This window comes from Serinus canaria, chromosome 6 (genome assembly GCF_022539315.1).
Source record: "Serinus canaria isolate serCan28SL12 chromosome 6, serCan2020, whole genome shotgun sequence".
NCBI classification, from domain to species: Eukaryota; Metazoa; Chordata; class Aves; order Passeriformes; family Fringillidae; genus Serinus; species Serinus canaria.
The window spans coordinates 17,077,559-17,092,959 of NC_066320.1; the positions used below are offsets into that span (position 1 = coordinate 17,077,559).

Here is a 15,401-nt window from a genome sequence, read left to right on the forward strand (position 1 = left end):
GTGTTTATCAAATGCTATTTGTTTGCATTAAATGCAGCATATTGTGAAAAAACCCCAGCATACGTGGAGATCAGCAACTCCCTCTTGTTATCTCAAAATTATAGAAGGTGACCTTAAATAGCAGCTCTTGAAATGCTTTTGTTCTGAAAGCTTTTGGCAAATCAGGAAGGATCAACCTGTTTCCCTCCTGACACTTCCCACACCCACTGCCTTTTCAATGGCAAGCTGAGAAGGGGTACACAGACCTAAAAAACAAAATCAGGAAGGATATTGGACAGGGTAGCAAATTCCCACCTAATCAGAGGTTGTGTTCTTCCCTAACAGTGACATCGACGTCTGGAGCAAGGCTTACCAAGTTGAAAGAGAGGCAGCTGCAAAATGGAATACAAATGAGAGACTGAGCACATTTTACTGATGTTTCTACCAAAGCTGCTGGTGACTTGCATGCTCTTGGGAAAACAGGAGGCAAAATGAAATTGATGTGAAAGGCAATATTGTTGTGGGCCCAAGCGGAGAAAGAGGGACTATGCAGAAGTTCGGGGGGAAAAGGAGCACTGAGGAAAATGTAGTTAAGCCAAACTCCCCGACATAACAGTTACAATCCAAGAAAGCCAGCCAAGACTTAACCAATACATTACTGCTGGCATGATCTGTGCTGTAGAAAAAGGAAGCATTTTCCCAAGTCTGTAAAGCTCATTTTTCCTCAAAATCCAAACAACCAAATAACAAACATCTTTTAGCAAACATCCCAAATAGGAAAAAATAAGAAAACACTTCTGTCTATCTCACAGTCAAAAATAACCAAGAAGTTGTTTCATATTTGGTAAATTACAGCACAGACAGCTCAGCAGTTCAGACTTGTCTTGTCAAGCATTGCCAGCAGCAGATATTTATGCTAAGTGTAGCTCCTAACTTTAAAGGGGTTTCTATTTGTTGCATTAATAAACAATCATAATGATGCTACCAGGCATTGTTATAATTAGGAAACACTAGAGGTCAGTCATCCTTTCTTCTCATCAAGTGCAATTCAATATGATTACAAACAACAGCTGGATGTTAACAGCAAGGCAGGATGAAAGGGAGTTATTTACATTCTCAAGCACAAGTATGTCACTACAAGACTTGATGGTCAAGCAACCAAATCCCTAACGGGACCTGTCCTCCACATTTTGGGATGAGACAGAAACAAGTTCTTGGTGCACTGGGACAACCTAAGCAAATGAAGCAACTAAAGCAAGTGAGAACTACTCAACAATCCATTATGTCTGGCTTAAAAGCTTTTTCATTATTTAAAGGTAAAACGGAGAATTTTGCTATCACAAGTGACTTGATCTTACTGCATGCCAGGGGAGAGGTGGGTGTGCCAACTACAATGTATACTGCCTTACCTCATGCAGAGTGCATTTAGTTGCACACAAAAGAATTGTTGCTGCTTCATTATGATATTTTAAAGTCTTCCACTATGCCTCCAAACAAGCTCAGGCCTGCACAACTCATAAAGCACCAGATTCAGACAGAGCAAGATTGCAGACTCTAGGCAGCCGCCTCTGCAGCCAGCAAATGTCCTGCTCTCCCAGCTTCCAGAGATTTCCTCATTTAAGCATCCCCAGAGACAAGGAAGTCCTAATGCAGCTCTGGCACGGTCAGCCAATCCTAAGGAGGATGATGGCTGGTCTCCCTCCCACACAGGCCGCTTTTCCCTTTCATTATGCCAGCTTTTTGGGGCATCTAAGGTTTAGTGGCACTGCCCTGATCTTGCTTATCCTATGGAGTTAACATGAAGGACTGCAGTCAAACTCAGGGAGAGAAAAACTGGAAGAAAACAGCAAGTTTCTTTTTTTCTAATTGGCAGCACATATATTATTATACCAATAACTTCACCAGAAGATGATCTTTTCCATCTGATGGTTGTTGCCTGCAGGATTAAATCCTCACAGACTTTGCCTGGCAGAATGGAAAGGAAAAATCATGCCCCAATAAAGTCATTGCAGTAACACACTGCATAAGGAGAAATGTTTGTTTACTTCTTCCAGATTTCCTCCTACAGATCTTTCTATTGGGAAGCAAAGCAAAGCAGACTTAAAGTCATTTTGGTTCAGCCAGGCTGATTTTAGAGACAGGAGCGGTCATTCAGCTCACTACAGGGTCACAGGATTAAAGCCTGGTATTTTCACACAACCAATACTTCAATCCCAGTGTTAGACAGCTAACTAAAACTAAATGCATCCAACTCCAGACTGGCAGGGCACCAACAAAGAGAGGCAATCCTCAAGCCATAGGGATGTACTTTGTGGTGTGTATGGCTGGGTTTTTCTGGGGTTTCTTCCACTAGAAATTACAGATAGAATTCCTCACAGATATATGTCAGTATGTATCCAATTCTTAAAAAAAAAAAAAAAAAAAAATTTGTTCACTGTATTTACAGATTTACCAGATGCTTCTGACTGGCTTCCTGCCTTCTCCCCACCCGAAATATCCTGACTGTCTGAGGACATTAATGAATTCTCAACACTACCTGGAGTTCCTTCCTGATGAGCTGTCCCAAGACCCAGGGTGTATCCACTAAATCAGTCCTCCCTTCTTCCATAAAGCTCCTTGTGTTGTGCCAGATGTCACAGAATACAGCTGGGATAAATACAGCCTCAGCCAGCACAGGACCTACGGCTCCCAATATCTGGCACTCTAATATTACCCATATGGATTGTAATGCAATCTCATTGAGACCAAAAGCAGCTCTGCCACCCCATTGTTACAGACTTGGTGGGAGCAGGGATAGATTCTAAAACCACTCAGAGGCTCTTAACACAGCTTTTACCAAAGGAGAGTTATTTGGTGTAACTCTCAATACTCATAAGGCTCAGTTTGCAATTGAAGCTGAAGAGACTTTTCCCACTGGAACCCAAATGCATGACATTTTACTTCAACCATGATAAGGTCCAGTTTCCAGTGGACCACTGTAGTGAATGGACAGCACCTGAAACAAAATGAAAGACCTGTGGCTTGCAAAAAGAAAATACATTATTTCAGGTCCAGAGTACTAGAGAGGAACTTGTTCAGATGATCAGCTTCCTCCTGTTTGAAGATCAGTATCTCTGAGCAAATTGCTCTCTTCTCTGCTTTTATCTCCTTGAATACAATATGAATGGCAACAGCACAGCCAAAAAAGGGCTTTCTGAAACTACTGATGAATATGTATATATTTTCTGAAATATAGATGAAAAGTAGCATGTGGAGATTGCTGGGGGTACTCAATGTCATTGTAACAAAGAAATCGTACTATAGAAGACAAAGGAGCCATACTGCTATCACCAACATTCATTTTTACAGAGATTTCAGTGTAGGAACTGGGCATAACAACAGTGCCAGTCACTTCTAGGAAGCCTGGCAGGAATGAACTTGAGAACTAACACTAGCCCCCCACAGAGCCCTTTCTAGACACAGAGGTTACTTCAGGAACAAGTTCTAAGCAAGAGGAAAAACAAAACAATGACCACATGGTGTATTAGTGTATCTTTTAGAAGGACAGAATGCTTTTGATCTTCAGCTTCTTTTCCTCTGAAAACAGAATCTCAATTTAATGATATTTTTTTTCCTTCTTGAATACAGAAATATACATCTTGAGTGACAGTGACTTTTTGCCTCTTGCAGGCTGTACCGAGGGCCTGATGGATTGATCTGTTCTCCCAAGTGGGAAATAGAACAATGCAGACTTTATACCTGGCTTGAGGGCAAGAATCACAAAGTCTTCCACCTTTCATAATACCTTGTCACATAGGTAACCCAGGATGTGTTAGATAACACAGTCATCACACTGTGGGACACTAACAATTTACTCCTTGGCTTTAATCCTCTGTCAAGCCAGAGCAGTACACCAGAAGAAAGAGAAATTTGTACCTTCTGAAAAACACCAGTGGGTGCACCAGTTTACCACTTGCTTTGTTAGTGCTTGCTAAAACATGCTTACACACATGAGCTTAAACATACCCCCCCCCACCTGAATATAGCTGACATAATATTAAAGAGAAGTCCTATTTTAATAGATGTAACTCAAACACAAGTTTAGACAACTCTGAAGAAGCTGAGCAAAAATAAATTTTATAAAACCTTGTTCTTATAAGTAAACTTGTAAAAACACAGACAAGCAGTCTGGTCTTAACTTTAGGTAGGTCTGCATGGTCCTAGTACTGATGAGTCCCATAAGTGACATCTCTGCACACAGCCCAAGTCATGACACAAAACTCCAGGAACTCCACGATGTGGGCACTGAATAACACCCCCTCAAATCCAACACTCACAGCCCACACCCCACAGGCTACAACCTGAAAGCAACCCAATTTACCAAGTTTGCATGCACAACTAACTCAGCATAAAGGACACTACTCCCCTAAATGCTCCACTTGGGAAATATGCAAGTTCTGGGGAACAAAAATAAGGGACGAGCCCCACACGTCATGTCTGGCATCAGGAGAAGTCGTCCGGGAAGACGGGAAAGAAACAACATCCCTGCTGCTGCAAGGAGTCACTGAAGGGTGAATAAACGTTTTTAAATGCGACTGTCACTTACTTATCCAGGACGAAGTAGAGATCAAAGGCACCGTGACAGGAGCGCTGCTCTTCTTGCTCTTCCTCCTCCTCCGGCCGGGCGCAGAAGATTAGGCTCCCCATTGCCAGCAAAAAGCAGCACAAAAATGCCGCTTTCTCCACACTGCTCCAGCAACTCGCCATCTTTTCCCTTTCCTTAATTCTTTCTCCTCCCCCGGTCTCTCTCTCTCTCTCTCTGCAAATCTTACTGGCGCTTCGGAAGAACCGAGAGCACAGAAAAAAAAATCAAAATAAAACAAAAAAAGGAGAAATCACTAACTTCAGGATCTCAGCTCACCCCTGAGAGCTCAGGGGAGCCCTGCCCGAGGGGCGCCGGACCGCTGGCTCCGGGCAGGGGGCTGAGCCCAGGCGGATGGTCCCCAGAGCCCAGTCCCCCTTCCGTGCCCGGCTGCCCCCAGCGCTCCAGCCCCGTCCCGCAAGGGGAGAGAGGCTCCTCTCGCACGGGCCAAAGGCAGGAAGGGGCAGAGGGAGGGGAGCGGGAGGAGGGAGACAGGATCTTATGGGGGCAAGATGAACTGGGACTTTCCTGTTCCGGGATACCGATATGGCAAAGGCTGCAGCTAGCGAGGGACCGAGGCTAGGGACCACTGCCCGCCGCGGTCGGGGCACAGGGCGGGCGTTCTGCCTCCTTCCCTCTCGGACTGCCCTCGGGGCAGGACAGCGGGCAGCGGGCTGGGCGCTCCGCCGCCGGCGGGCACGGAAGCCGGCCGGGGGCCGGGGCAGCCCAGCTACATTCCGGAGCATCGCTGCGCGTCCTGCTAAGCCTCTCTCCAGCAGGCTCGGGAGCGGCTGGAGCCCAGAGGAGGTCAGAGCTGAGGGGTAGCAGAGCCCAAGGCAGAAAGAAGTTGCTGTAGGAGATGAGCGTCGTGGCAAAAACCCGTGACAAAGCGGAGGTGGGGGATACAGCGCGAGAAGGCACTTAAGAAAAATCTGTTTGCAGCTGATGCAATTAAAAAGATTATTGCTTGGGGGCGAGGGTAGGGGCAGGTTTTCACGGCCCTCTCGTGCCACAGCAACTTGTTTCTCTTCGTGGAAATCTTGGTTTACTCAAACTGGAGTCTGAACACATCCTGCAGGCGATGAGTAATGATGAAATGAAATCTCTTAAAGGAGGCTTTGCACAGTGGCATAATCACTCCCCGCCTGATACACACAGGTTACAAAGCGCTGCCCTAAAGAGATTGCCCAGCTCATCTGGATGCTGTCGCCAAAGTTTGAATAATTAGTGGCTTCCAGCCGCTTGCCCCTCCCCCACACTCTTTGCAGCCCCTAACTAATGAAAAGAGCCACGGGGAGGGATGCGAGCAGAGTCACTTTGCGTGACAGAGTTGGGGCTAGACATTTCTCTCTCGGGGCGAGGCTCCCATCGCGAGCCAGGGAGGAGGGAGTCCATCCCCTGTGGGGTGCTGGCGCGCTGTCCCACCGAGCGCAGCTCCCCGAACACCCAGCGCTTCGCCGGGAAGCTGTGCCATCACGCTCCGGCGGGGAGCCGCTTCTACGCGCCAGCAGCAAAAAGTGTCACCTCCTGTCCCCGACAAAGGTGGTACACGTGGGGGGCACGGCCCACTCGGGCGGGGCTGCGGGTGTGGGTCGTGTGCGTTGTTTCTGCCCGCTCCTCCCTGAGTGTGCAGCTCTCCGGGGGAGCGGTGGGATGCCCCACGCAGCCGGCCGGCCGTTTCCGTCTGCGCCCGACGAGAACACGCGTGGGCGCGGCGTGCCTGCTCCTCGGCGCAAAGCCCCTTGCCCATGGGAGCCCGCGCCCCTCCAGCAAAGCAGCCTCGGCGTGCTTTGTGTGGTGTGGGATGCCACCCGCGAGTCTGAAATCCCTTCAGATTTCAGCATCTGAAGGCATCTCGATTTCAGTTGCGTGTTTCTGTGCTGGACCGAGTTCAGACACAGCCAACCGCGGCGGCGGTCGGGGACTTATCAAGGAAAGATTAGAGGGTCCACCGGCTTTCAGCTGCTTTGCCGGTTTAACTATGCACAGCTAAAAGCTGAATGCACTGCTTGAGCTCACCACTTGAAAGGTTTTTTGAGCACTGGCCAGTTGAGACCCGGCGATTACTTAGATCATGGAGAAATAGAAAAATCCCACATCCTCCCTGGCGACATTCACAAAAAATGAGCAAACGGCTGCTGAGCAGCAGGAATCCCCCGCTTACTCCCGCGCCGCCGGCCTTCGGCCTCGCCGGTGCCCACTAGTGTCCGCAGCCCGCGTGGTCCCCGGGAGCCCTCGACACCCCCTGCCCGAGGCAGCCGTCCTTCCCCGCACACACTGCAGCCGTTCAAAGCGAAATAAAAATGCTCATAGCGTCAGATTCCCTTGGTGCCTCGAGAATATCAGATCGTATGGTAAAATTACGCGGCAGACTTCAAGGGAGTCTCCAAAGCAAAGTAAGGCACTGCAGAGAAAAAAAATCACTGTCTTTCGGTAATGTGCACTGCCCTTCTCTAGGCTCTGACATATGCTCTGATTCTGCAAAGAGAGATGGCCCGCTCATCTGCCTCCTCCCAAGGGCCCGGTCAGGGGGTACGCTTTAATGCTAGGTGGGCGTATGCAAAAGCAAGGACACGGCCGAATTCTGCCTCGGTCAGTGCTGGGCAGAAGCACCCTGGGGAATGTGAGGCTGCATCTTTGCTAGCGCCCCTTCCCTGCTCCTCCATCCCCTGCGAGGAGGGCCGGGCGAGGCGGGAGCTTGCGGGCCGCCTCTGCAGAGCCAGAACCTTCTGTTTCAAACAAAAAACAGCTTTTCTGATCGGCCTGAGCCCCTCCTGTGGCTGTCACACCCCGGGCAGGCCCGTCCGGCCCCGAGCCCGAGCGAGGTTTGTGTGCGGTCAAGAGGGAGCGGGCAGGAAGGACAGGGCGGGCCGGGCCGGTGACCCATTTGATCGGATCTTGCTCGAAGGAAAATCACACCAAGCACCAGGAGAGCCGGCCCTAAGGTGCGCATCTCACCCCCCTTGGGGCTCAGGTTACCTCAGCGCACCGTTTCTCAGTGCTTCAAGCTCCCGTAAGGTAGATGACCACGCCTTCTTACACCTGCTGTCGCTATTTACATAAAGGCTGCAAAAATTATAAACTCTTGTGATATGAAGTGCAGTGGGAATTGTCCATCCCAGTTTCCTGACACCTGCACCCCAAATCGGGCGATGTTTCCCAAGCAGTATTAGGAGATGCCACCACCACACCCGTTCCTGGGCGGGCGGTAGGATGCAGAGCTTCCTGGGCGGCTGGGCAGCTACCAAACCCCTGCCCTCAACAATGCTGTGCCTTCGGCCCGAGCCGAATTTTAAAAGAGAACAGGAACTCATGAGTTCATCCTCTATAATCCCTGTATCACAGAACACAGCGAGAGTGGTTCACTCTCATTATTGGTACAAGATTACTCTTCAATTGCTGCGAAAATCCATCCTTTCAAAAGCATTAAAGGCTTGACGTTTCTTTTCCTGATGCAAGCCCATATTCAGATTACATGGACACTAATCAAATAACCCGGGTTATTTCATTTGTCAACATGTTCATAAAAATTTTCTACCAGGCGTTAAAGGCATTTATATGGAACGACATCTTTCAAAAGCAATGTCGCTAGTCCAGATTTAGGGTATATTTGATTATGACAAGACGTTTGATGGTTTTATTTTACATACCAGCTGTGCCACAAATCGTTTCCTACCTCAAAGTCCCAATTTTTATCCTGGAAGTATTTTCTATGAAGCAGTTGTTTTTATTTTAAGCGGCTCTTGTCAATACCTGCAGCTCCTAGAAGAGCCTGCTATTCAAAAGCGTTGTCAGATGATCTAAAGGACAAGTGGAAAGGCGGCTTTGGAGATGGTTTTGTTTGGTTTATTTCGGAGTGCGTGTGTGTGGTTTCCCCCACACACACTTACAAAGAAACCCCTCGGTTCATGGTACCGTTACAAGGGGGAATCCCGTCCACCTTGTGGCTCCCCCGCGCCGCTGTCCGCAGCCGCTGCGGGATGGCTTCTGCTCGGCGAGGGCTGCGGGCCCCCGCGGGCGGGGTGGCAGCGGCTCCCGGGGGAGGGGGGCGCCTGGCTGGCGGCGGGGGTCGGGGGCAGGAGCTGCGGTAGGCGTTTCCCGGGGTCTGCTCTGGGCGGGGAGCCGCGGCGGGGGAGGAGGGTGCCGGCGTGCTGGGGCGGCGCGGCGCGGGGGGCTGCGGCGCGGCTCTTGGGGGGCCGGGCGGCCCCTGCGGTGGGGTGAGCTGAGGTGAGCTGAGGTGAGGGCTCCGCGGGCACTTGTCCCTAGCGGGATCCTGGGAGAGGGACGGGGCGCGGCGGGACCCCCGGCGCCGCAGATCCCCCGTCCGCGGGGAGCCTGCAGCGGGACCCCCAGGTGAGCGGGGCCGGGGCAGGGGGGCCGGGCGGGGGTCTCGGCGCGGCCGCTGCCCCTGCAGAGCGCGGCGAGGCGGAGCAGCACCGTCCGTCCCGCCCGGCCGGGCTGCGCTCCCCGAGCCGCCCCGGCGCTGCCGCACGGCCGGACCTGCCCGGGGACAGGCACAGGGACAGGGGCAGGGCTGCCCCGGGGCTGGGAGTGTCCGGGGAGCAGGTGAGGGCACGGAGGTGACTGGTGCCTAGTGCTGGCCGTGCCGCCGCCCGCTCCGGAGCGGCTGCGAGGGGCCCGGGCAGAGTGCCCCGAGCGGCGGGGGCTGCCCGCGGCTGCCGGGGCCATGCCGAGGCGGAGGGGGAGGCGGGTCCCCCTCGGCAGCCCCGCCGGCAGTCGCCCTTTTCCCTTTTCCTCCCTCCCGGCTCTCTTCTCTCGCCGCGAACTCCCGAGCATCAGTTGCTCTTTTTATTGGTTACAGCGCTCCTCATCCTTCCAGCTTCGACAGGTGATCAGAGCATCGTGGCTGTTCTAGGTACTTACCTAGGGTCTAACTGCTTTTATGAAATGGATGAACTTTGTTTGGAATAGCTCACATTGTGGTTCTCTGTTTGTGTGTATTCCTTTTATTGTGGATATCCATGTAGTAGAATTTTCTTACTTGAGTTAGGAGGTGCTGTTGCTGTCACTTTAAAATGTCACATTGATCTTTAAATTTAAAAATCTTCACATTAAAAGGTTTCTGTAAGAATTCAGTCCACTGAAAATGTTGGAAGCATTTTAATGACTTTCTGAGAACTGACAGCAACTAGTTGAAAGAAATGTCAATAGAAACTTGATGGAAGATCAGATTTTTTATTAGTTTTGTATTTTTACTACAGTTGCTTTCAAAAAAAAGCAGTTGCAGTCATGCATGAAATTCAGAATTTAATAATAAATTATGTATCAGGACTTTTCCCTTTTTTTGGCTTGTAAAAATGCAAAATGTAGCACTTGACAGCTTTTGTTGCTATGTATTAAGTACAACTGGTACTAGAGGGAGGAATAGAGTAATTTATTTTGGCAGGACAGTGATTATATTTATGTTTTTTAATGTAAAACTACACCAAAGCATAAGCTATTATTTGAGAATGAAATTCTTTTTTTGTCTTTAACCATTTTCCAGTATTTCAAAGCAAAGCTGCCTTATGGAACTCTCCAGAGATATCATTTTATAGAGAAAATATTTTTGTAGCCATAGAAATACTAATGTAAAGTCAAAATATTTAGATCTTGTAAGCTGAATGTAATATAACCAGATGAGAAAGTACAAAAATAAATTATGTGTAAGAATTGCAGCGTGTACCAAAGATTTTGCAAAAAAAAAAAATAGTTGGCTAAATCCTAGTATTTACAGATGGATATTTCCATGTCTGTAATGCTGTGATTCTGTTAATATAATTTTCCTGCAGCACAGTCTTATGTTACCTGCAATTGCTATTGAAAAACACCAGGTCCAAGAACAAAATATTTTGTTGGAAAACAAACTATTTTAGGTAAGACTATTTTAATTTACTAAATCATTTCCAATTAAAAGGTTTCATTGTAGCAAAAAATAACTTATTTATGTTGCCTTCTGCAATTTCACCTTGCATAGTGTCCTTCAGCTCTGTCACTCGCTCTTATTGGAGTTGACATCATGTAGTAAGTTTAGCACAAATGTAAGATTAATGTAAGTTAGTGCCACTTAGTACTGTTGAAGAAATCTTCAGCATCAGCCATGTGGAAGTAACTGATCTTTGTTTAAAAATATATATTTTTAAATACAAATAATGAACATGCAAAATCACAAAAAATAAACAGGTGTATCTATGGCTGTATGTTCAGCTATGAACACATGTATGTGTGTATATGTGTTTCCATCTTTATGTATGTGCTTACACACCACATGTATCTGCTTTTCTGTCAGAAAGAAACATTTGAACACATATTACTTTTTTTTTTAAAGCTGCCAAAATCAATAGCAGGACTCTTAAATAGGATCGTATCTTAATATATCTTTAAATTCAACCAGATAATGTAACTTTAAAGAATTTCTGAAAAAAGAGACATCAATGTGAATTGTATGAAGAGGAATGGCAAATATTTATGGCTGTTTTCACAAGTTACACATTTTGGTTCAGTCTGTTTTTGTTTGGTTCAGCCTGTTTGTGTTTGATTCATGCTGTTTGTGTTTGGATCATGTTGTTTGGTTGGCTGTTGTTTCTCCATTTTCTGTGGCTGCATACAGGGAATGGTGGTTTTGTCTGCATGGATGCCTGGGTGAAGGAGCCAATGTACAGATCTTTGTGAGAACAAATGTGTTAGCACAGATTACTGTGGTCAGGGCTGCTGTTTATGTGAACCAAGGATTTTGATGGAATCAGGCACACACATCTGTGTGACAAGTAACTTTCCTAGACTGTGTGACAGATGGATGGTTGCCTTCTTTGTTCCCCCTCTCATGGAATAGCATTTGCTTTCTGTTCTTTTTGGATGGCCCTGTAAAACTCAAACTTCTGTGATGTTTCGGAGCATTATGTCAATTGCTGAATGGTGAACAGTGCCAGAGCAGCAGGTGCAAAACCAGACCAAGTCTCTGAGGTGACCACTAGCACAATTAAGGCCTGGATATGAGATACTGTGAGCTCTGAACTGAAACGTATCCATACAGTGTATGGCATGTACAGCTCTATAAGCAGTTGAAATTATGTATTCATAACATTCACAGCTTGATAATCCTCAGTCCTGGCTGAAAAATTAAAACATGCTTCCTTTACCCTACAGAAACACAGTTTTTTCCTTTATCCTACAGAAACCCTGTTTTTTAGGTCTTAGGCCTTGAAACCACAAGAAGTGGTGGATAAATGCACTGCTTCAGTAAACACAACAGCTGTAAGCCAGTGAAGAGTCAGCCCTTCACACAAAAATAAAGTCTTTGAAAGCCAGTAGACTATGGAGCTGTAGTCATCTCCTCTTTATGCACAGGTGATTGTTTGATTTATGAGTGACTTGTACAGCCCAGTACCATCCAACAAGGTCCATTGGATCCAACGCAGTGCCAGACAGAAGCATTCATTCTGTCCTTGGGACCAACCCAACTGGCAAGGAATATTGACATTTTATGCATCATGAGGCCAAATTCCTAGACCCATTCTGTTTGAACCACCAGGATTGCAGAAAATAAAGGTACTTCATCCTTTCCAATGGATGTACCATGGTATTAGTGTTGCTCATCCAGTTTGAAATATCAAATGCACTGCATTTCTTGTAGTCGAGCACTGGAAGAGATGGAACAGAGACCTCAGTGGCCCTGTTGTTCATGTTCTGCCAGATTCAAAACCTCCAGCTAAATCCAAGGAGGCTTCATGTGGAACTGTGCAGAGACTGTTGCATCACACATCCCAACAAGGGAGTATTAACCAGGCTTTCCAGCTGTGTGGGATAGCCCATTCCTTTCCTACCTACCACATTTCTGGCCATGGAAGAGAGTGGAAGTAGAAATAGGGGTTCAGTGTGGAAATCCCAAAATCCATAGGGAAGTTTGGTACTGGGCTGCCATTTGAGAGCCAGTGGGGTGAGAGTATGTGCATCTTCTGGGACTTGTTCAAATCTCAGTTTTGAGATTCAAACCACATGTGATGCTCAATTCCAGACATTTTGTTCCTGGACATCAGATAAAGACTGGAAGTTGCATCCTTGTGGTGGTCTTGGAGACATGATGTAATCTTCATCTGCTTTGGAGAGGGAGGTCTGCGTGTCTGTGTGGCAGCTACCATGCATCAGGAGAGAGGCCACTTCCACTTCCCTGTTCTCAGAGAAAACAAGAAGAAACCTGAAAGCTCTTCTTTTAGATTCCACTTCCAAACAGTTCCTGTGTGTTGCAAGACTTGTTGGAAGCAAATGTGGAGCTTGAGGTATTTGTTCATTTCCAATCAGGGATTTTAGCTCATTATTCCCACAGAAGTTTGAGAGATTGTTCATAATAAAAAGATTTGGCAGTTTCATGATTCACTAGGCTGGGTATCCAGCCAAGATATAATGATGGTTCATCAAAAGCTGTCAACTTACATTGCATGTACTGGGGATTTCAGATGATGGAAGACAATTTGAAGACCACACAGCCTTAAAATAGTAAGAACTGGAGAACTGCTCCCTGAAGGTATTGGGATGATACAAAGTCATGAGCACCCCATAAACTCGAAGGTCTCTAATTCACAATGAAACCTCCATAAGGGCCCAGTTTCTAAAAGCTCAAACTAGACACCAAATTCCACACCCCAAGCTGCCTCCTGAACATTCCAGAGCAATCCAGGCAGTGAGCTTCCCTGTTTCTACTCATTATTTTTAGGTACTTGTCAGGTTAGAGTTGTGCAGCTGCTGTACAGAGAAATGTGAAGAAAGAAAGCTGGGGAAGCCTGGAATGCCAAGGGAAGACCATTTCCATGCATCAGGCTAGTTCAGTCCCGATTTCATTCCATTTCTTCAGATTCTGTTCATCTTTGCAGTCAACAAATTCCTCCTTGAGGCCTAGTTGTATTTCCTTCTACTTCTTCCCAGATGCCTAGCTCAGGTAAGCACATCAGGGAAGTGTGACTGAATCATGCCAGGAGAACAGGGGATATGTTAGATGAGCAGTACATCAAGAGCTGAGAGGAGCTGAGAAGAGAGGTACTCAAAATATGCTCCAACTGTAGCCCTGGACTGCAAAAAAAAGGTAAAAATTCCAGTCTCCTCAGGTTTAATTATTGTTCTCTCATTTACCTCATCAGTGCTAATTGGGCTGTTCTTAATGCAGAGATGTGACATGGCTCACTGGCAAGAAAGGGACCTCTGGGTCAGCCACCTTCTTGCTTCTCTGCAGGATCACCACTGGGATCCAAATTTGTGAGCAGTAAAAATGGGAAGAGGAAAGAATATAATCAAAGCTCAGAAATTTGGGGGGTATTGTCTTATGTCCATCTCAAAAATGGACAGGTTGCTAAACCTCAGACTCAGAAATAAGTGATGTATGAGTAGTTTTTCTTAAAATCCAGAGAAATTCCTTCCAAGGTAATCCAAGATCTTTGCATACTCTGCTAGGGGTATAATATCTGGCTGAGGGGTAGCAAACCAAACCCCCAGATGGCTTTCTTCATCCCAGAAGGGCTGGGAATGGCAACACTTAGCTGTATCTCCAAGTGTTTTTGTACAATTTTCTTCATGTGTATGGGATTTTCAGCAGTGAAGGTGCAAAGAAATAATTTTGTGCTCAGAAAGACCTGACTTGCAACCAAGCTGAAGCACATAAAGTCTGTCTTGCAATAGCAGTGGGCTAAAAGAAATTACCTGTTTAGACTTTTCATGCTTTTAAAGGACTTCTCAGCTTGTGATTGAATTTAGGAAACAGGGTTTAGTTTCAGGATTTATTTCATGGCTTCTGGGATTATTTTTTAAAGCAGGAGTTCTCCATTCTTTTATTTGATTCCCTGCCAGTTTCCTTCAGCTTTAGTTTTGATTTTTCTGCTTTGCAGTTCGCAACTTGCATAAATGGAGAAGGAAACCTGGCATAGAAGAAAAGCAATTGTTTAAAACCCAAGAATAGATTTTTTCACTTTTCTATTTCGTAATCCCTTGAAATTTCCTTCATGTGTAAAGAATCCTCAGTTCCTTATAAGAACAGAAAATAATAAATGGTGCAGACAGTCCCACTCTGTCTGCATCAGCTCAATTCTTTTATTATCTGTAGTTTATTGTGCATGACACTGCACGTCTGATCACAGATTCCTCAGCCTGACAGACCTGCTATTGAAATCAAAGGCAGTTTTGGCAGTGGCACAGTCACAGGTTATGTGCTGCAGGGAAAATGCCATCACACTTTGGAGCAGAAAAGAGTAAGTTAAAAGGTGAAGGAAATGATGCCTCCACTATTTAATATTTCTGTTTCTTTTTTGCTTTCAGTTTTGTTGACGTGGGAAATGCAGAGCTATAGTGTTTACATTAACCCCTGCTCTGGGGAAAGTCTGCAGTAAATACAGAAGTGGTTGGGAAGACTGTGGGGTGATGTTTTCAGGATCAAATACTTTCAATTATTTTTAAAGAGTATCTTCTGTACCATTTTTTTTCCAGCTGGGATAATTGCTTTGAAAGTGATATAGCTATATGCAAAGTAATCTACAGTTAAAATGGAAGTAAAGGTGAAATAGAAGTAGTTACTGAAAATTTTGAAAATTAAATTAATTTTAAAGAAACAGTTTTTATTACCTGCTTCTGTTTTAAATTGTGAAGAGCTAAACTAGCTAAATAAGTTCTGGCTGAAATGGTTCCCCCCTTGCAAATGTGATTAATTTGTTTCCTTCTGACTTGCATAGTTGATCACAATACTGAGCAGGGCTACCAGTGCCTTTAGGGCCGCTAAGAAGTTCCAAATGATGCCACAGTTCAATGTGGTTACTGTGGCAAG

General features: G+C 46.4%; 2 protein-coding genes across 2 annotated transcripts in view; both read right to left on the reverse strand.

Moving 5' to 3' along the window:
• ANTXRL (ANTXR like) overlaps positions 1 to 5,119 on the reverse strand; it is a 56,382-nt gene extending 51,263 nt beyond the window's left edge. The window contains exon 1 of the mRNA XM_009087697.4: positions 4,565 to 5,119. Coding sequence (XP_009085945.2) covers positions 4,565 to 4,725 — 161 coding nt within the window. The 5' untranslated portion in view covers positions 4,726 to 5,119. The remainder of the gene's footprint in view (positions 1 to 4,564) is intronic.
• Positions 5,120 to 8,506: 3,387 nt separating this feature from the next.
• LOC127059777 (translation initiation factor IF-2-like) lies at positions 8,507 to 9,289 on the reverse strand. The gene has a single exon (XM_050976445.1). It carries the CDS (start codon positions 9,287 to 9,289, stop codon positions 8,507 to 8,509), a length of 783 nt encoding a protein of 260 aa, XP_050832402.1.
• Positions 9,290 to 15,401: the final 6,112 nt, after the last annotated feature.

Bases quoted from the DNA above. Each gene is read 5' to 3' on its own strand.
- LOC127059777 (XM_050976445.1), bottom strand. From the start codon at position 9,289: ATGGCCCCGGCAGCCGCGGGCAGCCCCCGCCGCTCGGGGCACTCTGCC.